General features: G+C 56.9%; 1 protein-coding gene across 1 annotated transcript; it reads right to left on the reverse strand.

The window, feature by feature from the left end:
• Positions 1 to 1,349: 1,349 nt before the first annotated feature.
• On the reverse strand, positions 1,350 to 24,428 carry BCAR1 (BCAR1 scaffold protein, Cas family member). The gene is given in 8 exon segments (XM_033127830.1): positions 1,350 to 2,174; positions 4,743 to 4,832; positions 5,640 to 6,737; positions 7,527 to 7,643; positions 7,790 to 7,951; positions 13,824 to 14,435; positions 24,116 to 24,154; positions 24,156 to 24,428. Coding segments are annotated over 8 exon segments (2,889 nt in total). The 5' UTR covers positions 24,414 to 24,428; the 3' UTR covers positions 1,350 to 1,661.
• Positions 24,429 to 24,452: the final 24 nt, after the last annotated feature.

Consider the following 24,452-nt stretch of genomic DNA (forward strand, 5'->3'; position numbering starts at 1 on the left):
ACACACAGCTATGTTTCCAGGAATCCTCCCGGGCCCCCACTGGGGACACTAGAAGGGACCCAACACTCTCAGTGGTTGATGAGGGAGCACCCTCCTTCCTGTTACCCTTTCCTGGCTGCTTCTGTCCTGTTAAAGGACCAGCTGGGTGAGCCATGGCCTGGGCAGAAGACCTCAGGATGCTGGAGGAAGAAAATCAGCCAGATGGCTCAGTTGGTTAAAGCACGTTTTTTAAATTTATTATTATCATTATTTTTAGTTGGGGAACAGTGTTTCTCCAGGGCCCATCAGTCCCATCAGCTCCAAATCGATGTCCTTTCAATCCAGTTGTGGAGGGCGCAGCTCAGCTCCAACGCCGTTTTCAATCTTAGTTGCAGGGGGCACAGCCCACCATCCCATGCGGAAATTGAACCAGCAACCTTGTTGTTAAGAGCTCGTACTCTAACCAGCTGAGCCATCCGGCCGCTTCTCCGGAATCTCAGCGGCAGCTCGCTGCCTTCAATCTAGTTATGGAGGGCGCAGCTCACTGGCCCGTGTGAGAATCGAATCGGCAACGCTGTTGTTCAGAGCTCGCACTCTAACCAACTGAGCCATCCGGCCTTCCCTAGAGCGCGTGTTCTTAACAAGGTTGCCAGTTCAATTCCCACATGGGATGGTGGGCTGCACACCCCCTGCAACTAGATTGAAAATGGAGACTGGACTTGGAGCTGAGCTGCGTGCGCCCTCCACAACTAGATTGAAGGACACGACTTGACTTGGAGCTGATGGGTCCTGGAAAAAAACAGTTGCCAAATAAAATTTAAAAAAAAAAGAAAAGAAAGACGATCAGGCAGAGCCAGCAGCTTGGGAAGGTGAGACGAGGCTGGACTCTCAGGGCTCCGACCCAGTCCTGGACACTGGACTCCCAGCCCAGACTTCATGGCAAGCTGGGTGCACCCCCAGCTTCCAAGGTCTTGCAGCCATTAGCAGAGCTCACCCCTGCCTGCAGGAGATAATCCTTGTAGGATGCTTGGGCTGAGCCTACCAGCCGTCAGGCCCTGCCCTGTTCCCTGCGGCCTTGGTTTTCTTCTGCGGGGCCCATTGCTTCTTCACCCTCCCAAGAGGCTGCCCACAGCCTCACCATGGACCCCCTCAACCAACCGCCTTTCCACCCAAGGACCCTCTCACCTCTCACACGTCAGGAGGCAGCTTTTCATTTTTAGAATTTTATTTAAATGTAGCCTATTAGTCAAATGATTGGAAAATCAATAATGAAAAATAGTTTTTTAGGGTTTTCTCCTAGTGTTCAGAAGGATCACGCAACAGCTGCATTGGCCCGGGGGGGGGGGTACACAGCACCCTTGTGGAGCTGGGGTCACCCCAGGCCCTATGGGTCAGGGGGCCTGCATGCTCCTGGCCGGGCCCCCTTGACCCTCCCCCGGCCCGCAGCACACTCGGGGAAGACCACGCGCCTGCAACTTGGCCTAGGCTCACGGGCCCAGCTCTGCACCATCCCATATCCTGCCCCGTCATAAATATGTACAAATCCCTGGACAGTTTGGGACCCCAGGCCTGGGTGGAGCTAGGGTTGCGCGTCCCGATGCCAGCGGCGCCATGACTCTCTTGGGGTGTGTGCCTGGGGCAGCGTGACCTCCGCGCCCCTCCATCGCTCTGGACATCGGCTCTCAGGCGGCTGCCAGCTGGCCCAGCACCCGGCGGAACTGCTGGGTGCTGTGGCCCAGCTCCTTGACTCTGTCCACCATGTCCCGGGCGGCGGTGGCCGATGGGTACTGCAGGGCTGCCGCCTTGGTGGTAGCCACAATGCCACGCAGGAGGTCGCACAGCAAGTTGCTGTAGTGAGTCACCTGGCTGCGAACGTCAGCAGCCTTGGCCTGCCGAGACAGCGTGTCCCCAATGAACACCAGCTTGTGGGCGCTGAGGATGACGAACTTGCTGTGTGCCACGAAGATCTTGGGCGGCTGGTTGGTTTCCACAGCGGTGAAGAAGGCGTCCACCGCGTTGGTCAGCGTGGTCAGGTTGGCCTCGCACTGCTCCAGGTAGAAAAGCAGCAGCTGTCGGTCCGAGGGCCCCAGGCCGCCTGTCCGCCCCGGGGCCAGGGGCTGGGCTGTGGTCCAGTTGGTCAGATCATGGTCTATGGGTCGTGACACCTCCTGCTCCAGCCGCTCGAACTGCTTCAGCTGGAAAGAGGGAAAGCAGAGTGAAAACCGCAGCCACAGAGCAAGAAGGGATAAAAATGGACCCCTTCTAAAAAGGGACAATACTCTGAGTCAGTGGCCGTGGGGAAGAGGCCACCTCTATCCTACTGGCGGAACATGTATCCTTACCAAATAACTTTTTTGTTCTAGAGATTCTCCAAATAACTTTTTCGCCAATATTATTTATGATTCCATTTATGTAACATTTTTAAAACGACAGAAATGGAGAAGAAAGGAGCGGCTGCAGGGGCTAGAGACGTCAATCTCTTGGTCTGGGTGTTCTCTAGTTACTCAGGATGCAATCTTGGGGGAAAACTGGGTGAAGGGTACACAGGACTACTCTGTAATCTCTTTGCAACTTCCCGTGAATCTATAAATATTTCAAAATGAAAAGCTAAACCAAACATTTTCTTAACATATATAATGTAAGATTCAAATACACTAAGCAGAAAAAGGTAGCCGTCACCTGGAATCCCACGGACCCAGAAATGTTAAAATTCTGACAAATTAGCTTTTAGAACTACACACTAAAGTTTTCACAGATGAAATAATATAAAATATCTTTGAAATGTTTTGGGGGATTAGCTGTTGTGCTGAGAATGACTGGGGCTGAGTTAATGGTACCTGGGGGACTATTTTCTTCAATTTTATAAATGTATTAATTTTTCATAATAAAAATTTTAAACAAAAGAAAGGTCCTGGTATTTGTCAAGTTTCAGAAAACAAAAATCCATACAAAAATTGGATATTCTTCCAAGATACTTTCCTTTAAACATGAATTTCCTTTTTAATTAGAACACTGAAAACACACATAGTATTTTATCGCCTACTTCTAGCACCCGACAACAGGTCATTCATTTCATACCAGTATGTATAAAAGCATGTGGGAGGAGGAAATTTCCACCAGCCACAGCCCTTGCCTGGGAGTCACCGGTGTGACCAATGTGTCCTCACCAGAGCTGGTTCTGACCAGGGGACTGAGTGGCTGTGACCAGCTGTGCACAGACTTAAGGACAGACAAGATCCATTCTACCCAAGATGTCAAGCCTTAATTGGCAAAACCAACATGAAACCTAACACTTGAAACCCTCAACTTTCCTCGCCGTAGGCAAGCTACCTGCTGAAACTCACTCAGTTTTGCCTAGTGAGAGAATACACTAATTTTTGTTTTAAACTCTGGTGAGTCTTTTTCATTCTTTGACAATTCTTAATAGCTACATAATATTCGACTGTACGAATGTTCATATTTTATTCAACCAATACTCTATTATTAGATATTTGGGGCGAGTCCAGATTTTTCACTGATACGGAAATGGAGCAATAAACATCTTTGCCAATACATTTTATGTACTTGTATTTTACTTGTACATTATGTTCCTAGCCTAGGAACTTTAGATGTTTAGAGTTTTTCATACATGTTCCTATCTTCCAGCTTCTAGTAATTTCTCTAAGTGATCAATCAGATATGTGAAGAGATTTATATTCTGCACAGCACTGTTTAAAAAAGTAAACACCAACAGAGGACTGATTAAATGCTGGAAGAGTTCAGAGGAAGACAAAGATAATAAAGTACATGTGACATTTTGAATCAGTGGAAATTCCATATATTATACATATATATATATATATATATATATATATATATATACATAAAATAACATTTCTTTATTTAGTGTGCTCTATGTGCCAGGAACTTCCTAAGCATTGTGCTTTCTTTTGTTTTTTTAAGGATGGTGAAGCTCATAGTGTCCCATGTGGGGATCGAACCAGCAACCTTGGTGTTATTAGCACCACGCTCTAACTAATTGAGCTCTCCTGTGCTTTCTTTAAAAACTTATTTAATTGTCACATCGACCCTGAGATAGAAACGTTTATAACCCCCCACTTTACAGCTGAGGAAACCGGCTTTGAAAGATGTATGCCTTCTCGGGTCTCAGGGTAATCAGGCTCTCTATACCATCCTTCCCTATGCCCGGGGGAAGGCAGGGTGAGGGAAACCTTACAGGTGAGAGTTCTGTATTTATTTTGTGCTTGTCTATATTTTAAGTTTCTATTATCTTCATAATCAGAATCTTAGTTTTTTTTTTTTTTTACTATCCCTTTCAAATGATCCAAAATATGAAGGAAAATCTGTCTGCAGATAAACACAGCAGTACTATTTATATTAAGGAAAATTGTGTACAATGTAAATGTTCAACAGTAACAGATATTATGTGGCCTTTAAAAATAACTTATGAGGAATGTTTAATACCATAGAAAAATGCTTGAGGTAAAAGCAGATGTAACTGTACACAAAGTATCATCTCAAACACACCTCTGGGTGTGAAGGGCTTTTTTCTTTTTTATAAGTTTCTGTATGTGCACTCTAAAATGTCTACCATGATTATTCTAATAACAACAACACACGGAGACAGTCATGTGGTTGAAAGGGGTACTGGCTGAGCTGGGAGGGCCCGGAGGCTCAGCTCTGGAGACGGGCTCTGAGGGGTAGCTTCTCTGAGAGATGAGAAGCCTGTGCTGGGAGAAGCTGGTGAATCTGAGCTTCCTCACCTGCTGCAGCTCCAGCTGGCCCTTCCCCTGCCGCATGATGTTGCCCTTTTCCAATAGCTCCTTCTGGGTCTTCTCAAACTCTTCCTTCCCCTAGAGGGGAGACACAAGACTGGGCTGAGCCAGAAGCCCCACAGGTCCGATGGGGCCGAGTGTGGGATGGGCAGCCACCAGGTGGCGCTGCACACCACACCAGGCTCCTACTGCAACCACCAAGCGTAGGGTGGGTGGGGGCAGCTTCCAGGGGAAGCATTTTTCCTGAGCCTCCTCCAACTCCAGCCAGCCCAGGAAGGGGTTGGGCACATGCTATGTGCCCATGGCCATCCTCCCTGCCCAGGGTTCCCATGCCAGGAATCACATCCAAGCCCATCCCCTAGGCGTACAGGGCCTGTTCCCTGCTTTCCAGACCAATGGGCCTTGGCACCTGCCGACTCAGCCCAGCCCGGAATGCTGCGACTACTCAGCTGGCATCCAGGTCTCTGCTCAGAGGCCCACTCCTACCCCACCCTCCATCACCTTATTTCTCCCACACCTGTAACTATCTTTGTCTTACACTTCAGAATCCACCTCCCCAAACAGAACAGAGCCACCTCTGCCCCGGTCATCAAGCAGCTCAACCCCTGCAGGTGCTCAGGAGCCACTCCTGGCTGGCACTGCAGGACCCTGATGACATGGACTCGTTGGTCCAAAGGACTGAGGTGGGGGCCATCTAGCCTGGACGGTCAAAGTGAGAGGAGGGTCCAGGGCCTCACTGAGGCATTGCTGGGGCCAAACCCTCCTCCTTTGGCCACAAGAGCCCTCTTGTGTGGGGGTGATGAGGGTCCCACAACACAGGTGGAAAAATCAGCTCAGAGAGAGCCTGGGGCCTTCCCAAGGGGCCTGGGCAGGGCAGATACCCACCTGCAGGTGGACGTAGTCATAATCCTCCATCCAGCCCCCCTCACTGTTCTCATATTGCCCATCTGGCGAGTCCTGAGAGGTGAACTTGGGGGGTGAGGGCAGGGGCCGGGACTGGATGCTGCTGGCCTTGTCAGTGGGGTTTGGGTGCAGGGGGCTGCCCCCCTCGGGCCCTGGCACAGGAGCCTTGGTCCGTCTGAAGAGCAGCGAGGCGTTGCCATGTAAGAAGGAGGCCAGCTGCTTGGCGTCCTCGGGCACAGCCCGTGAGCAGGCCACCAGGCGGTCTAGGTCTTCAGGAGTGGCCCCGGGGCCTCCCCGGGCACTGTCGAAAGTCTGACTGTGGGCCACTAACGTCTGGTACACGTCCTCCATCTTCTGCAGTTGCCGGCTAAGCTTGGCATGCAGCGTGCGGTCGGAAGTGTGGGCAGCATTGCCCACGGCGCTACGGGCGAACTCCAGCAGCTCATGGACCGCCCCCTGGACAGCGGCCATGGCCGCCCGCAGGTCCTGCACGGGGGGCTCCTGAGGCTCGGTGGTGCTGCGCCAGCCCCCACACCCGCCAGCACTGCCCGCCACGTCCAGGAGGTGGGCTACAGTGGTGCTCACACTCTGCTGCAGCCGCGCCAGGGCCTCCACAGCCACCTCCAGCTCCAGGGGCTCGCGACCCGGGACCACGACCTCCAGGGACGAGGCTGACTGGCTGCTGCGTGTGCTGCCTGTGCTGGAGGCCGACAGGCGCTTGGCATCAGCGGGGGCCTCCCGCTCGGCTGGCGGGGGCACCGCGTACACACCATCGTCAGCTACACCGCTGTCAGCTGCCTCGGGAGGAAGAAGCCGCTCGCGGGGCACGTCGTAGAGGGTGCTGGGGCCAGGCCGCCGCAGGCCAGGGGGCACGTCGTAGAGGTCGGGAGCCGGGGGTGGCACGTCGTACACATCCTCAGCTGGCGGCGAGTCCGGAGCGGGTGCAGCAAGGACCATTGGGTGGCGGGTCGGGTCAAAGGGCTTGGCCTTGGCGAACGCAGGGGGCACATCATAGGTTTCCTCACGCAGCAGTGGGCCATCGGGCACATCCTTGCTCACCGATGGAGGAACATCGTACACCTGGAGGGGCCAAAGGGTGGTCAAGGCTACTGCCCATCTGCCCACCCCGGAGCTTAGGGGCAAGACCCAGTCACATACACAGACACAGCCCCGGTGTACACATTCGCCAGGATTCTTATCCACGCAGGTTATGGTTAAGAGCCCAACTCTGGAGCCAGACTTGAGTTCAAAATCCTGGCTCCAAGGTTTACTAGCTGTGTGACTTAAGGAAGGTGACTCAACCTCTCTGTGCCTGTCTGCTCACCTATAAGATGGGAAAACTTTCTCATAGGTTTGTTGTGAGGATTACATGAGTTAATTCACTTCACAACTTCACACACTTGGTGGAAAATCAACTATGACACCACTAGTACCACTACCACTACCATCACCACCACAACCACCATCACCGCTGGTGTATTCTCTGCTCTGTAGCAGGTACTTGGCTGAGCTATTTGTGTGTTTTATTCAGTGTGACATATATTACTGGTCATCTCCCTTGCGCTCTCAGAAGTGTCCTGGTTTGGATGATGAATTCTGGGTCACCTTGCTGATATCCTGTGCGATCCTCTCAAGAACCTGTGAAGAAAGCCCTGCAAGCGGCCCTTTTACAGATGAGGATGCTGAGGTTCTGAGAAGCACTCCTCACAGAGGGAGTGAGGGGTAGAGCTGGGGTCTGGGGTCAGGTCTCTCGATGCCCTCAAGCCTGTAGACATGGGTCCCCATCCCAGCACACACGCTCAGTCATACCCAGAACCCCACGCACAGTCCGGTCTCAGCCCGAGGCCCCAGCATGCCCTGACTGCTCACCGCATGGTGGCTGGATGGCGGCAGGCCCTTCTCCACACTGGGGGGCACGTCATAGACGTCCAGAGATGGGTCCCGGCCATTGGGACCCTTGACAGCCATGGGGGGGGTGTCATATACCTGGGGGCAGAAAAGGTACAGTGATGCAGGTGCCAGGGTCACCTGAGGGGATGGAAAGAGCAGAAACCACACAGCACCCACCTTAGGACCACCCTACCCTGGCCAGGGCCAGGCCGACTTACCCCTACCCCGGTCCCGACACTTACCTCCTGGCCATACTGGCTGGGAAGTAGCCCCCGAATAGGGGGCACGTCATAGATGTCCTGGGGTCCCGGGCCCAGCAGGTGACGTGGGATGTCATACTCATCCTGCTCTGGCTGGGAGGTCTCAAACACATAGCCCTGTCCCACACGGGTGGGCACCACCACCTAAGGGCAGACAGCTGACTGTTACCACCGGCCCTAGAAGCCAGCCCCCGAGGTCCCCCCTCAGGTCCTCAGGGAGACTCCACTCCCCCATGACACACACAAAGGCTGGGGCTCCTCAAGGGTGGGCTCAGAGGCTACTCGGAGGCAAGGGAGCTCTCATCCCCATGCATTCTCTGCCCTTTCTTCAATGAACATTGAAGAATATTCAGTATTCTGGGGAATACTAAGACCCCCTAGGGTTTGCTTAGAGAGTTTGGCTTTAGTCAGGATACCGAAGTGGTCTTCACAGTTGGATGACCTGAAAGGTTCCCAAAGAGGGTACATATAGGCTGATGGAGGATGGGCCACCCTTGAGTGGGGTGCCCCTGCCTGGGGACGCCTCCCAGCTGCACCCTCCTCAGAAAGATCTGCCAGCAAGGGTCTATCCCAAGTATAGGACTCAGCAACCACCTTCTGGCTCCAGGACAAATGGAGTTGGTGGTGGCAGGCTGTGCCTTCCTCACGCTAGGCCCAGAGGAGGTGGCCTGCAGGAGATCCTGACAGGCAAGGCCTGGAGCCTCCAAGGAGGTGGTGGCACGGCAGAGCAGCAGGCAGCATCTCTGCCCTCCTCATCGCCCCCAGCCCATCTTGGGGCCAGTAAGGAATCTCAGACCGCATGGCCAATTCTCAGGCAGATGGAGGGATGGGTGCGGGTGTGAGGGAGTAAACAAGACTAGAACAAGGCGGCTACTCCGCACTGCACCACACCCACAGGACCAAGACCAGAGAGCAGGCCAGCGCTTCCCTTCCCTTCCCCAGTGCCCTTCCCCTGGCCCAGGGTCCAGAGCTCTGAGCTGCCCAGTCCTTCGCGTCAGTACCAGAGCTGGCAGGCAGTGCTGGGCTGGCAGCTTTCTTCCCTGCATACTCCTCGGGTCCTAGGGGAGGGGCGGGTGGGAGGGGTCAGCCCTGGGTGTGGGTCAGGCCCGTGGGGGGGGCCCGCGGGATCTCCTAAGTCAGCTCAGGGCAGGCCTCCCCCACAAGGTTCCCTGCTCTGCTCTTCTCCACAGAAAGGCCTTTTGTTCTATAATCAAAGGGGATGCCTGGGACACGGTTGACTCAGGCCCTCCCCACACACACCCCTGGGGGCAACAGGGCTGAGGCAGGGCCCACCCTGGGGCTCAGCGCCTACAGAACTGTGTGTCCATGCTTGTACCCAGCTCCCGTGACAGTGACAGCCAGCTCTGCACCCCTTGTGCCCTGGAGGGTGCAGGCTGCATGTGCACACACTGGGTAACCCAGGAGCAGCAGAGTGCCCCCCCTGGAAGTGTAGCCACCAGCACTTTTCTGATCAGCCCAGGCCTTGGCAGAGCCTCCTGCTGATCTGACACGTCCCCTGCCTGTCTCCTGGGCAGCAAAGCTGTAGCAACTTGGGGGCTCTTGGGCAGGCTCTCCCCGAGTTGCTGGGGCGGACCTCCATGGGGTATTCCCGGCCTACTGCACCCCATCCACAGCGTGTCTGGGAGTGGAGTTGGCAGCCCTCCTCAGACTCATCTCCCTCCTCGAGCCCCAGACTTGAGTCTCCTCCAGAGCTATTTTTAGACACTGGAACCTGCCAACAGCAGGGCAGGCAGGCGGGAGCTGGCGGGACGTGGCAGGTTGGCGGAGCCTTGAGGCAAGGCCTGAGGCATCTCTAGGCCCTGCCGACCTCTGAGGGAGGTAAGGACCCGGCTCCACGAAAAGGGGTGTGTACCCAAGCCCCTCTCAACCTCCCACAGATGAGAAAGAGCAGGGAGCACAGGCAGAAGGGCTCTGGGGGCCGGACTCCAGGCCCTGGGCTCTGGGCAGCTTGCCACTCCTGCGGCTCAGCCGGTGACAGTAAGCAGCCATATTGGCCAGCAAATGTTTTTCTGGGAGAAAAAAACAGTAAGGCAGCCGCCAGTGGGGAAAAGCTTGTTAGGGAAACCAACTCTCCAGAGAGCTGCTGAGCCCACTAATCACAGGCCGCCATACTCCGCACCTGGGGCTCCGTTAGCAGGACCTGGAGGCCCCTGGGGGCGGGGACACAGCCAGAGTCTGGGAAGAGACACAGACCTCATCCCAAGACCCACATGCTCTCTCTCACACACATCTCAACAGTGCAGAAGACAGACACAGAGAAGCAGAGAAAACAAATTCCCACAGCCAGACACACATCCAAAGACAGACAGACCCAGGCAGGGCAGAGCCCCAGCAGGGTGTCTGTAGAGAGCAGAAGTGAGGCGTGAAGATAACGGCTACCAAGAGCCACTGGGATGGGACAGGCCGCCAGCCCCATTCTGCCCAGGCACCTCCAGGCTGTGTCCCCCACTCCCAAGCTGCCAGTCTCCCCCTTCTGCAAAAGGGGGAGACTCACACATGACCCAGGCCAGTTGGCCCTGGCACACCCCTACCCCACCCCCATCTAGGAGCTCAGTTTCTTCCTCTGGGCAGTGGAGCACCACTGATTGCTGTGGAACGGAGTAGGTGACCACCTGACTTCTCACTGAGAGTGAGGGACACACCTGACATGGGTCCCCTTGCTCCTGGCCCCACCATGGCCCAGCACCAGGAGCCTGGGGAGGAGACAAAACTCCCAGAAGGAACAGGACTGAGCACAGCTGTGTCTCCCCGCAGCCGGACCCAGCCCAACAGCTGTCCTCTCAGGCACAGCTGCGGCCCCTGACCCAGAGGCACACCCCGGAGAGTGACCACACAAAAACACCCCTCCCACTGGGGACCCTACCGACTTCTGCTCTCAGCTTCCTAACGCTAGGCCCAGCCCAATGGGTGCTGACACCCCGTGTGGCCCTGACCCCTCCCCCCCAATCCCGCAGGCCACTCTGCTCTAGGCTCCAGGCATCTCCTCACTCATCGTCTGGTGTCCTGAGTGCCAGGGCCCCGGCCCCCCAACCAAGTCCTGGCAGGATTCCTCAGCCACACCGACCACCCCCCAGAACTAGGAGCCTCAGTTTCCCAGACTTCTGAGGGGGAAGACAAGGCTTATGAAAGCACAACCTTGAAATGTGGGCACAGATGGACACACACCAAGACATGTGCCATCAGAAACGGCCTAAAGCCCACCCTCACAGTGGGGGAAGGGGGAACACAGCAAAATCCAGGGCAGCAGTCACAACCATTTACAGGGACCCACCCAACAACATGCTTTTGATATCTGATATTGAATCTATAACCTCAAAATGCAGAAGTATGTGTACAAATCTGTGAAAGATGAATAGAGAATATGCTAGACAAAATATGCCAGAATTTCCCAGCAATTACCTCTTGATTAGGGCAGCTCATATCTAGGCTTTTTCATACATTACGTATATTCTATGACAAACAAGCACAACTTTCATGATCATGAAATAAAAGCAACTGAGGCTGGCCAGGTCAGGAGCAATGAGACTTCTCAGGAGAGGGCATCCAGGCGCCAGCAGGTGACCCCAGAAGCAGTCTGAGAGCAAGCCTCTTGAGTGGGAGGAAAACAGAACCAGTGACCAAAATGTGGGCTCGAGTCCACAGCCCGGCACAAGGGGCTCAGTGGTTTCCTGGCCCACAGGGCTTCCGCTGCCTGCCTGGCCTCACAGAACCAGGACAGGCCAGGCTTAACTGCAAAGACTCGGAGTGAGAAGTGGGTAGGGAAAAGCGTGTGCCTCCCTGGGGTGTGTGCAGAACATGGAGGAAGGAGGAGGTGGGGGCGAGAGAGAGAGAGAGAGAGGGAGGGAGGGAGGGAGGGAGGGAGGGAGGGAGGGAGGGAGAGAGAGAGAGAGAACACGCGCGCGCACGCACGCGATGACCTGTCCCAAGACTCACTAGCCAGCGACTGCTCCCTGCCACCACCCACAGGACAGGTACTCCCCTGGCAGGGCTCTGCTCCTTCCACAAAAGCTCTCTGGGGAGCAGCCTCCGTCGGGCTCCCCCAGTCCAGCATGGCACACTTCTGTCACCAGCCTGTCTCTGGCCAGGCAGTTGAAGGAGCAGGTAGGGCAGAAAGGAGAAGCCAGTGACCCAGGGATCCCTGGTGGCCAGAGGCCATGGAGCCCCAACTTCAGCCAGCCAACGACCTATAGCCAGGTTTCCTGGCTGCCAAGCTCTGCCCCGTAGACAGGGGCAGGGCGACACTGCCTGCTGACTCTCTGCCCAGCTATCATGGGCAAGTCCCCCACCTCAGCCCTGGGACGGCTCTGAGGACAGAGGCTCAGTACCGTGGAGTGAGTGTCCACTTGGCCACTGTTTCTCCAGACACAGGTGGCCCTGGATTAGACAGGGTACAAAGACGAGGCTGGGCCTGGGCCCCTGGAAGCTGATCCCGGCAGAGCCCAGCTGCTGTGCCCGCCACCTGGCCTCTCCCACCGGGGCCTCTAGGACACACCACCAGCTGTGGTCTCCCTTGGAGGAGGGATGAGCTGGAAAGCTACGGCTGGCTGGCTATGAGGGCCCTCCTGCTGCCATGGGCCGGGTTTCTTAGGGTCCAGCCAGGTGAGCTGTAATTGAACAACAGACATGGAGACAGGGAGGGAGAGCTCAGCGTGGCCAATGTCCCCCAAGTCAGCTGGACTTCTGCTTCCAGCCCTCAGGAAACTCTACTCCCCAACTCTTGACGGGAAGACACAGGCCAAAGGTGAGAAAAAGTTGTTCCTGATTCAGCTCAAAGTAAGCCAGTGGGGCCTGGCCTCCCTCTTCAGTCCTGCCTCCTTCCTACAGGCAGAAGGACTGGGGAGTGGAGGGGGCGCACAGGCCTGTGTGGGGCAGAGTGTGGGGCGCAGAGCTACGTCTCATAGCCCAACATCAGACTGGAAACAGCTCAAAGGGGCTTGAACCAGTGTCTCTCTCAGAGCAACTCTATCCTGGCGATCCTATGGGCAGTGTCCTTCCCAAGGTGCAGGAGTCACAAACAGGTGACCCTGCAGGTGCCCACAGCCCCACTAACAGGTCCCAGAAGAGAGGATGGCAGAAGCTGTGCTCCACCCCCACCCAAGGGGCTGACACATCTCTCCAGAGACTCGTGGGAGCCCCCAAGCATGAGGCAGCTGGCCTCTGCCCTTTGTCCTTTCCTTCTTTTCTTGCTGACTGGGAGGCAGACGTGGCGTCTGCCCCATCCTAGTCCCACATTGAGGATGTCGGAGCAACGAGATGGAAGGAGCCGTGGCCCCTGACAGGCACGTCACTTCTGCATTGCTCACCTCCCAACTGAGGTGTGTGAGGAAAAAAAATCTCTTGTTCAATCCATTCTTTGGGGTTTTCAGCAATTCTTTACCTGCTGCACTGTGCTTCATACTTGATTTATCCTTCAAGTGCCGCCCAACACTCCCAACCTTCCCTCCCTTTCCTGGCTCCCTGCCCTAGTCGGGGCCCCTCAATGCTCCCCGTAGGCAGAATGACTTTACTAGGACATGGGTTGGTTGGGCAGGTTATTCCTACTCAAATCCCTCCACCGTTAGAAAGGCATCTGGGTCTTTGGTGGCCCAGGTCCCTGAGGGTCTATCCCCAGTCTGCTGCTTTGGCCTTACCAGCCAAGCCCCGCCTGCCCACCTGGAATGCAGAGACTTTTCCACACCTCCAGGCCTCTGACAGGCTGTGTCCTCTGCTGGTGACACCCTCCCACTGGGGTGTCTGCTGAAGGCCACACTGTGGTCCAAGTTCAGCTCAGACGTCGCCTCTCTGGGCCGGCACAGCCTGTTCACACCCATCTTCAGCAGCAGGATGAACATGTTCTCCAAACACTCACCTCCCACCTTGGCCCCAGACCAATATACAGCTGCTGCCGGAGCCCCAGAGAACCCAAAGGTGCTTAGCTGGGCCCTGCAGTGCCCAGAAACCAGGGCCTGGACAAAACCCACCAGGGGGCTGCCCAGCCATGCCAGGGTGGCCTTACCTTTGCCGGTGGCTTCGTCCCCTCCCAGCTGCGTGCGTCCATGGATGGGGGGACCTGGTAGATGTCATGCCCTATCCCAGCGGAAGGTGGTACCTGGTAAATGTCCTGCGCAGGGCTGCCAGGCCCTGGAGGCACCTGGTACAGGTCTGGGGCTGGGCTGGGAAATGGGTGATGGGGCATTTGCTTCGAGAATGTGGACGTCTGAGTGGCCGGGGGAGACTGGAACTGTGGGCTGGGGCCGGGGGCTTGGTAGAGACCTTGCTGAGTCTTGCTGGGGGTGGGTACCAGGTAGACGCTGTCAGGCTGGGGTGGGTACGCGGCAGGCAGCATGGATGTATACTGGGTAGCCGGGCTGTGGAGGCCAGGCTGGGGCGGGGCTGACGGGGCAGGAGGGCCAGGGCCAGCCCCTGCTGGCTTCTTGTCGTGCATGCCCACCAGGATCTTGAGGCGGTTCCCGGGCACGATGCCTTGGCGCCCGTGCAGCGAGCAGAGCCACCAGCCGTCCAGGCCCTGTGTGTCCCGCTCTAGCACCGTCATGATATCGCCCTTGCGGAAGGAGAGCTCATCCGGGGACTCAGCCACATTGTCATAGAGGGCTTTGGCCAGCACGTTCTGGGAAGAGAGGATACAGGCGGGTATGAGGGCAAGAGGATGTGCTAGGGGGCTCAGCAGCTGGGCCAGCTCCCACCCTCTCCAGGACACGGGGTGGGGGGGGCGACATCTGGCCTTGGCACTGAGGAAGGAACTAAGTAGGGTTGGCACAATCCCGGCACCTCTGTCCCCTGGCCCCTGGGAGAAAGGCCCAGCTGATCCTGGCGCTTTTTCCAATGGGCCTGGATAGTGCCTCAAAATCCTCTTGACCAAAGCCACCACCTACACTACAGAGACGGCACTCAAGATACTCTTAAAAGCCACTCCCAAAGTCACACCACAACCTGAACCAACACTGGGGAAAGTAACAATGATGCCAATAATGGCCACCGCGACTGGAAAAAAAACAGGATGCACCCCCTCCTTGCTCCAGTGCAATTGTCCTGCTGCCCGGCCAGCACAATCGGCCAAGAGGAAAAAACGAAAGACAAAGTAGGGAGGGGACACAGGGACAAAACAGTCATCATCTGCAGACCATATGATCATCAAATATTCCAACAAACTAGAAGACTCAATAACTGATGAGAAAGAAAGGCCATAGAATAGATGTCACACCATAATAACAAATGCTACAAGTTATTCAGGAATTCATCAAACAAAGACTGCAGGCGACCTCAAGGGGGAAATGTTTACATTCTGTCAATGGGCTGAAGGAAAACCTGAATAAGAGCAAAAATGTACCAAGTTATGGTGGGATGACTAAGTGCAGTAAAAAGCCAATCAGCCCAAGCTTACTTAATAAATTACGATTACAATCCAAGTGCCAGCAGGAATTTTTTGTTGTTGTTGAGGAATCTGACCAAAGAAAAAGAATTCTTCTAGAATTAAATGGAGGAATAGAGGTCCACGAATACGCAGGTTAATTCTGAAAATGAAACACCAAGGGGCACTCTTCCCAGCCATGAGGGTGTGCCACAACGCCAAGCCAGTGAGTGGCACAGAGACCAGTATGCTGGGCAGAGCTCAGAAAGGGCCCCAGCTCTACGGGAAGCCTGCAGGCCGTGCCCCACAGCAATGGGGAAGGATGAGACTGCATCATAGATGATAGTAGGAAAACTCAGTCCCTATAGGAAGAAAAATCCATTTGGACACTTGCCTCACGTTATAAACACAGGGCAATTAGAGACCTAAATGTGAAAGATAAAACTCTATAACTAATAAAAGAAAAAGTTGTGGGAGAATATCTTTGTGATGTTGAGATAGGGAAAAAATGATAAAACAAAACCTCAAAGACCCCAAAAGCACAAAGCATAAGGTGACATAAAGCTGACAGGGTGGTAGGTCAACAACTGACAAGAGAGTGATTAATCTAGAATCTGGAGGCTCTCCTACAAATCACCAAGAAAAAGTCAAGAACACCAACAGAAAACCAAAAAATATGAAAAGTGAGTTCTCCAGAGGGGAAAACCAAATGGCCAAAAGCATCACAAAGGATGCTCAGGGTTCCAGCCAGCAAATCTGGACACAATCTGAGACACTGCTCTGTGCGCCAGCAGGTGTCTGGTATTTGGTGAGACATGTCTGCCACACCCTCCTAAGTAGGGTAACACACGGGAGATCTAGGGCCCAGGTCACTTTCTTTACGTAAATGTTATTATAAACAGCTACAAAACAACTCTACGCATTTTTCATAGACACTTATCCAGGGACAGATTCCAGACACATTACGTTAGCGTGGATGCTTCTGGAACAGTGAAGGGAATGAGACAGACATCAGGAATAAGTGGGGAAAATAAAGCAAAACAAGGAAGAGCAGCACCACCCCAGCCCTGTTCTTTGCTCCGGCAATTCTCCTGTTAATTCTCACAGCCACCCAGAAGCAGGCACTGCTATGGGGCTCCCTTAGGCATCAAACCCTCCCAGAGCAGGGACATACAGAGGCCCCGCTGCCAAGCAGCCTGTGAGGACCCTGGGGGGGCTGTGGGCTCGAGGCAGGAGGACCAGAACCTCACTGTGGGTAGAGAACTTGGGGTGGGGAGGCCCTGTGATTTCTGCCCTTGGCCCCTGGTGCCACTGCTCCCCCTACACAGGTGCCAGGCTCAGGCTGAGTCGAGATACATCACAGAGAGTCTCCCAGGCTGGAGGGCCAGGGTCAGTCCCAAGGAAAGAAGGACATGCCTGGGGGAGAAAAGGCCAGGGTTACTTTGGCCACCCAGGGCAGCAGACAGCTTGACAACACGCAGCAAGGGCCCAGGCCTCCCACCCAGGGGAAGCCAGGTCGATGGAGAGGATGGCGCCAGGCCATCTGGGCTCCAGCCCCACCACCCAGGACTCAGCTCTGGTTGCCCTCCTCTGAGTTTCCCCGGGTCTGAGGACACAAAGCCTGGTCTAGACCCAACTTAGAAATGGTACCTGAGTTCTGGCAACCCACTAGTTATGAGACCTTCCCCATGTGAGCCCAGTCTCCTTCCATGGACTCCATCTGCAAGGATTAATGCAGGAGCTGGAATTCCAGGCAGAAGGAAGGGCCACGCCCCCTCGGGCACAAACAGGAAGCAGGAGCTGGGCCCTGGGGCAGAGAGGAGTGGAGGTGAGGCCTCATCCAAGCCCAGGAGGGCCCGTCCTCTTCCCACACCAGCATCTGGAGGCAGAAAGTGCCCCTCTGCACTCCGTCTCCCCCGCATGCCACACTGCAGATGAGGGTAGAGGACTGAGCATCACCAAGGCAGCCCACGAGGGAGGCCAGGGTAGGCAGCATGTGCTCCAGGCCCCAGGACTGAAGCTCAGAGCCCAGCGAGCATCAGCTGGGAGCCCATTTCGCCAGGGCAGCTCAGATGCCTGGCCCTAGAAAGGGCCAGAGGCAGGAAAGTTGGGAATCAAGAAGGGAGGAGCCAGCCCAGGCAGGCAGCTCAGAGCTCAAGGAGAGCGGAACCAGTGGGTTCACCCCAGCACCAAGGTGAGCACCAGGGCAGAGGCTCAGAACTGCTGGTTGCTGCAAGGTTGTCCACACCAAAATTAAGACAGTGTTACAAATGCACTGGAGTGTGAATTACCCTCAGTAAAACATCACCCCAACTTAAATAATGGGGGGAGGACGAGAATAACAGTGATTGGGGGATGATGCTTCTCTTCCTGTTCTTCAGAGTTTTCAATTTTTATTTAATAAGCATTTCTTGGCTTTGGGGTTAAAAAAATACACATCCTGAAAAAGAAAACTATGGACGACCTCCTAGGCTCCAAGACGATAGGCCAGAGGCTGCTGAAGCAGGTCCAGAGGCCAGAGCCCCAGGAGGAGCAGTCAGGGGCAGGGGCTGTCCTGCAGCCCACTGGGCTCACCGCGGGCCCCATCCCCTGGCTGCCAGCAAGAAAAGCAAGTTTCCCAAATATGGTCTGCAGCCAGCCTCAGGGAATCACATCCAGTCAGGGGGTGGGACACCCGGTCCCCCTCCCCCAGTGACCCCAGAACACAGAGCCACCCCACTGGGTCTCCCCAGCCCCTGCTCTGGTGACCACAGGAAGTGCCAGCAGGGTGAGTCACAGGAAAATTCCCCTCTGGCCCAGTCAAAGGGGGTGGGGTGCCGACGGAGGGGGCTGCCCCTGGGAGGCCCCTCACCTCTTAGGAGGAGGGCAGCCCAGGGAAGGCTGGCAGATGGGCCTCGGACAGGCCCCACAGGCAGCACTGGGTACTCAGGGAGGCTGGAAGGCTCTGCCCAGGGCAAGGTCCATCAGGGGAAGGGAAGGCAGGAAGAGTCCAACCGACCCAGGGAGCTACTGGGGCCGCCTGACTGCAGGGTAGCCAGCCCCTACCCCTCGAGTGAGCTCGCTGAGCAGTCAAGGCCAACTGTAGCTGCAACTGTACAGTTTGGGATGGCTGGAGCCAGGCTGAGATGCCCCTCTCAGGCTGAGCACGTGGCACTGGGTGCCTGGCACTAGAAGCTCCTTATTGGTGCCCCCACCCAGAGCCCCAGAGGAGCCTCTCTCCACAGCCCAGCGACAGGCACTGCTGGCGCCAGAGTACCCCAGCTGGCTGAGTACCCGCCCCCTTGGGCCTCTAAGCCTCCCCAGCTGCTCCTGAGACAAGCTCCTCCTTCCTTCTCTCAGTCACTCAGCGCAGCAGCTAAGGCCAGAACTCAGCATGCCTCTCCCTCCCACTGCTGGGTAACCCCGAGCAAATCCCTTACCCTCTCTGAGCACCCAGATCCCCAGAGCTAAGCTCTGTTGTTTAACAAAAGATTCACCTGGCTCTACTATCTGCCTGGCTCTGGCAGAAGGAGTAGGCCTAGCTCAACCAGGCCCCTGTCCACACAGGGGCTTACATTCCAGGAGGGGCAGACAGACACCAAACAACTTGCTAGGAGGCAAAAGTGGGGTGCCAAAAATAATGTGGGGCAGGGCCACTATGTATAAGGTGGTGAAAGATGGCCTCCCCAAGGAAGTGACATTTTAGGTGACTCGTGAAGAATGAAAACTAGACAACCATAAAACCAGCTAGGGAAGAGCGTGCGGGCAGAGGACGGGCATGAGCCAAGGCGCTGGAGCAGAGAGGCCAGAGGGGAGACCATCGGTGGCCCTGGAGCAGCAGGCAGGCCAGGGCCAGTCACACTGCAGGATGCTTTGGGATGGTCCATGGAACGTCAGTAAATGTCACCCAAATGACGACATCCCATGACAGGATGAGCCCAGCCTGAGCATTCCTGCTCTGGATGTGCTCCCCAGGACCCAATGTCTTGCCCCAACTTGGAAGAGGGGCCAGCTCCCCCAGAGCCTGGCTTTCCAGCCTTCCTCCAGCCAATTAGGTGCTTTGCCCCAAAGCTCAAAAGGGGGGGACAGCTGTGATCTCTTGAGGGGCGCACCACCAGAGCACCGTCACAGACCAGGGAAACACTGTGTCCAAGGCAACAGAGACTAATGCCTGACTGGCCCTGAGTCTCTAGCCACCTCACTCCTGCCCCTAGGAAACCTCTCCGGTATCTCCGGTATCCTGCTATTCCAGGACATGACTCGGGGATCACCCCTCCAGGAAGGATCCCGTGCCCCTCCCTAGGCACCCGCTCCCCTTTGCCCCCACCTGGAAGTACTGACCAATATGCCTTGTTACTTCACGCCCCCCAACCCGGATGCCCAGGATGGCAGGGGCTGTCCCCCTCAGCATGGAACACCCTTGCACAAGGGCTTCAGGCGCGGCCCAGAATGGGCGGGCTCAGGCAGAAGCCCACCTTGCAGAAGTGGTATCCTGCCCTCCCTGGGAGCAGCGTGGCCATGCCTGAGGAAGCCAGGAAGGCCCTTTGGAGCCTGCTCACCCCAGACAGAGGAGGCAGAGAGCCCCCAGCCCAATGCCAACACTCCTCAGGCAGTGGCCTGCCTGCCAGGCCCGCTCAGAACAACACCCTGGTTGTTGCACATGGGAGCGGACAAGGCTGCCCCAACAGGCCCTGCCTGGCTCTGAGAATGGCCCTCATTGTGTCCTGGGGCCCTCTGGGCGCCAGACCCACCCAGGTCGGGAGGGTCCTCAGACCCAGAGCAGCTGGGCCTTGGATGCTGGTGGGCAGGCGTCTGGAAGAACCACAGCCATCTGATGGGTACTCAGGTCTCCCCCTCAGCTCCGCCGGCTGCCTCAGGAAGCCGTGGATGTGCTCTGGGTATCTCCGAACCCTGACTCTGGCGGTTGAGGGGGTGGGATGCTACTGGTGGAGTAATGGGGGGGAGACACAACTGGTGGGTTCACAATAACGACGACGGCCAGAGCTGACTCGCTGTCAGAGGCAGGGCTCTTTCGCATACTTCAATCATCTCTTTTAACTCTGAGACACTATGATTACTCCCATCTTATAGGTGGGGAAACTGAGGCACAGAAGGTACTTGACTTACCAGAGTCACAGTAGGAAGCAGCAGAAGCAGATCTGGGCTGTGTGGTGGGATAATGTGGTGGGATAACTGGGTGGCTCCTGGGGTAATGCTTAGGTTCATAAAAGCCAGGAGTGGAAATTTCACAGACTTTTTCCTCCCTCCGTGTGCCCCACCTCACACACACACACACACACACACACACACACACACACTCCATCCCCAAGCACAGAGCCTCACACACAGCAGTCACTCGGGAAACACTAGTTCCCTTCATACCCAGAACCATCTCAAATGTGGGCCAAGTTTATTTCTGGGGTATTCTGTTTGCTTGTACCAAGGAGCCCCAGTGGCCGACGGATACAGGCCCAACGGGTGTATGCCCAATTGCAGTCTATGCCCATAAGCCCTGCTCACTCATGTCCCAGGATCCCCTGGAGGGGCAGCAACACAGGCTCACTGGCCAGGGTCCTGACCACCCCTTTGCCCCCGTTCCCCGGGCTGCGATGGAACTCTGAAGGCAGTGCCGCTTCCCTTCCCAAATGTCCCCACACTCACATACTGGGCGGAACTCTGGGACCAGCAGCCTTAGCATCACTCTCCCCAAATATTCCCAGGGACAACTGAGTGGCCAGGATCTGGGCTCAAGTCCTTAGTGCTCGGCTGGCAGGAAGCAAGTGTGGGCGAGCCTCTTCAAGAGCCATCCCAAGGGAAGCATGGCTCTGGCCCTGCCTACCTCAGGAGCCTGAGGCTCAGGGGACAGAGCAGGGGTCATGTGTGGATCCTCAGCCCGTGCCTGACACTCAGCAGCCAGAAGACATGTCTGTAGACTGAACAGACACCAAAAACCTACCCATGGTGTCCACCGCCAGTGGCTCCTTGTGGCAATCATCAGCCACACTTGGCCTTGGCTCCAGCGACAATAGCAGACGCCTTTGTGTCCAGGGCCAGGCCTCTGCTCCCACCCCTGCCACGCCGTCGTAGGCACTATCCCTGGGAGGCTGGACCGAGGAGAGGTGAAATGCAGAGGGCCCTCCTGCTGCAGGACACGGCACCTGTATCCCCAACATACCACGGATGGTGGGGACACGCGGGCCTGTGGCCAGAGCACCAAGAGCCCATGTGGGTGGTGTGAGGACAGAGCCCTCCATCCTCCAGCCCATTCCAATTGCTGGCAGCTTGGGAATGGCCCCCAGGCTGGCAGACCCCAGACCTATGCATTTAATGATGACCCACTCCCTCCTTCCCTGTCCCTGGGGCCCTGCTGGGAAGATTCAGGGATCTCTGGAAGAGGGCTCAGCATGAGGCTGACCTTTACCTCAGGGACAGCACCAGGCCCAGAATAGGGGCAACGCCACCCCCTCAGCCCCAGATTTGCCATCAGAGAGGGCAGAGGCTAAGGGGACAGCCCAGGTGGGACAGCAGGTACTTCACTCTTTACAAGGCCTTGGCTTTTCTACCATATCTAAAAGTGCCCAAGAGCTCTGCCCACTGCAGTCCTAAATGAGAATTTTCAGCAGCCCTTAAAGCAGCACCATCTGCCTGAGCCATAATGGAAGGGGACACGATGGCACAAAAAGTGTGGATCTCCAGCTCAAAAAAACAACAACAAAAAACCCCACCAAATCCCTGCTATCTGGGATGTGCACTGAAGATGGAGGAGATGGAGCCCTGCCCCCCACCCTCTGCACTCCATCCACTCCAGGCCAGCACTTCGCCCCACTCCTCACTGAGAGTCAAGGAAATTAGGGCAGCAAGACAGAGACAGCGCCCTCCCCAGTGCTGGAGGGCCAGCCCCACCCCCTTTAAGGGAGACGGCCCTGCAGCCCCTTATTTGAGGTCCCTAAGGACCCAGAGGAGAAAAGCCACCCAGGGTCTTGATTAGAGAAAGATCCCTATCACCCCCACCCTCTACCCCACCCCCACAAGTTTCACACCAACACTACCCCTCACCCCTCTGAGGCTTCTGGATGCACACCTGGCTGGTTCTGGCTATGGGTTCCTGGGCAGGGGGGAAGGAAAGGGAAAGTTCTCCACACCCAGAAGAAAAGGGTGGTGGGATCTCCTGAAGAACAATGGGTCTCAAGGGAGGGGCCACAAAAGTACAGCCCTGGGGTCAGAGAGACCCCACCAAGTTGCCAGATCCAGTAGAGCATGGCAGCACCCCAAGGACCAGAGCACCCCCAAAGGGGTGGCACATGTGGGGTGGAGCAGAAGACTAAGTTCTGGATCCAGACCTGTGCCTGGTTTCCCCATCTGTACCGTCTGTATGACTGGTGGGGAGAGCGGCTGTCTCCAGGGTCTTTCCAGCTCAGACAGGATGCCCTAGTGGCTCTGCCCTCATTTCAATCCCTTGCCCAGGCCGGGGAGCTGGTGCCAGCCCACAGCGCTCACCGCTGTGCTCAGCACAAACAACCATGGCATCAGGTCTGCCCCCGGGAGTGAGTGATTATCCTGCGCTGCCTCCACCCAGCTCCCATTGGGCTCCTTCCTTGCCCAGGGCAAGCGGGTGGTGGCTGCCAGTGCCAGGAGGGCATGTCAGCAGCTCCTCCCAGACCTCTCTTCCCTGCAGGCTCCACCTGTGCCCAACCCCACTCCTGGTCTTCCCGCACCCAGGACACACCTGCTCTTCTAGGCCAGTCGGTCCTGCCATTCCTCAACCTCCACCATCAGTTCTCCGCACAGGAAAAGAAATGGGCGCGGGGGGCGGCGGGGAGGATGGACCCGGGAGACGAGAAACATCTCCCGACCTGGCTGAAGTCCGCGCGGGAGACACAGCAAGACTGGAGGGTGCCTCCCAGCCTAGACCTTCCCTCATGGTAGGGGTAAGGGAAAGGAAACTCCGTGTTCTCAAAACGGATAAGGGAGCCGCTGCCTCCAGTCTGGGACCTGAGACCCCCAAAATCTCCCCAGGCTCTAACCACCCACCCCCAGCTTTCAGCAAATCCCAGCTTCTCCGACTACCTCAACACAGCCCTGGGAGCCCGGGCTACCGACACCCGAACAGCAACTCGCCCCTGCCCTGGCCATGCGCACTCGACCGGCAGAGGCTGGAACCCGGGGATCGCGCGGTGAGGCCCCGGACTTCCAACACCAGGATCCGGCTTCTAACGCCGCTTTTGCAACAAGGGGTGGGTGCAGGTCGAGAAGTGCCTGCCCCTGATCTGGGGATCCAACGCCGACGGACCAGGGGTGAATCATTAACCGGCCCCACACTGGCGCTCTGGCCGCGCAGACAACTAGGCGGACACCACGCACTTGCTCGCCCAGCCCTTCAACCCCCAGCCTGGGGACCGAGGGCAGCTGCCACTCCAAACCACACAGACGGACCGACGGACGCACCCTGCTTCCTGGAAAGTCACGCCTCCTGGAAGTTCACGGTCTAGGGGACCTCGGACCCCTCCTCGTAGCCGAGGAAACCGAGGCCAGGGCTCGCAGGCTCAAGGTCACCCAGGAGGCGGCAGCCTGCAGGGGGAGAGCGGGCCTCCCGCCAGCAACTTTCCCGGATCCAGGAACTTTCCTGCCGGCCAGCGGCCCCTGAGTTCGGGCCAGGGCCCCTTCCAACCACCCCCGGGGCGCGCAGGCGCTGGGATCCTCCGCAGTCCTCGCCTCCGGGTCCCGGGCCATGGCGGGAGGCGGGTCCGGGATCTCGGACCCCAGCCTTGTCGCGCCCCCGCGGAGGCTCCGGCGGCCGACAGTTCCCAGGACCCGCAGGTCCGACAGGAAATGCCACTCGCTTAACTCTTTCCCGCCTGGGCCCGCCCTGGCGCGGGCAGGGCGGTCGCCTCGAAGCCGGTACGCGGACCCCGGCCAGACGCTCCCGGGCGCGCGGACCCCACCCCGGCCGCCGCACTCACCAGGTAGTTCATCGTGGCTGGCTGGCCTGGGGACCCGGCTCCCCGCAGGGGCGTACACCGCGCTGCCCGCGCTGCGCGCTCTCGGGGCTCCGAGCGCGCCGCAGCCCCCCGGGTCCCGGTCCCGCCGTCTCAGCCACCACGTCCGCCACTGCCGCCGCAGCCACCCAGAGCCGGTCCCGCCTCGCTCCGCCAGCTGCTGCTGCCGCCGCCGCCGCCGCCGCCGCCGCAGCCGGGCCGGCCCAGTCCCGCTCCCGGCATGCCCGGCCGAGCGCGCCCATTGGTCGCTGTGGCTACACATGCAAATGAACCGCCGGCCCTGGGGCGCGGGCTCGCGAGC

This window comes from Rhinolophus ferrumequinum, chromosome 15, assembly GCF_004115265.2.
Source record: "Rhinolophus ferrumequinum isolate MPI-CBG mRhiFer1 chromosome 15, mRhiFer1_v1.p, whole genome shotgun sequence".
NCBI lineage: Eukaryota > Metazoa > Chordata > Mammalia > Chiroptera > Rhinolophidae > Rhinolophus > Rhinolophus ferrumequinum.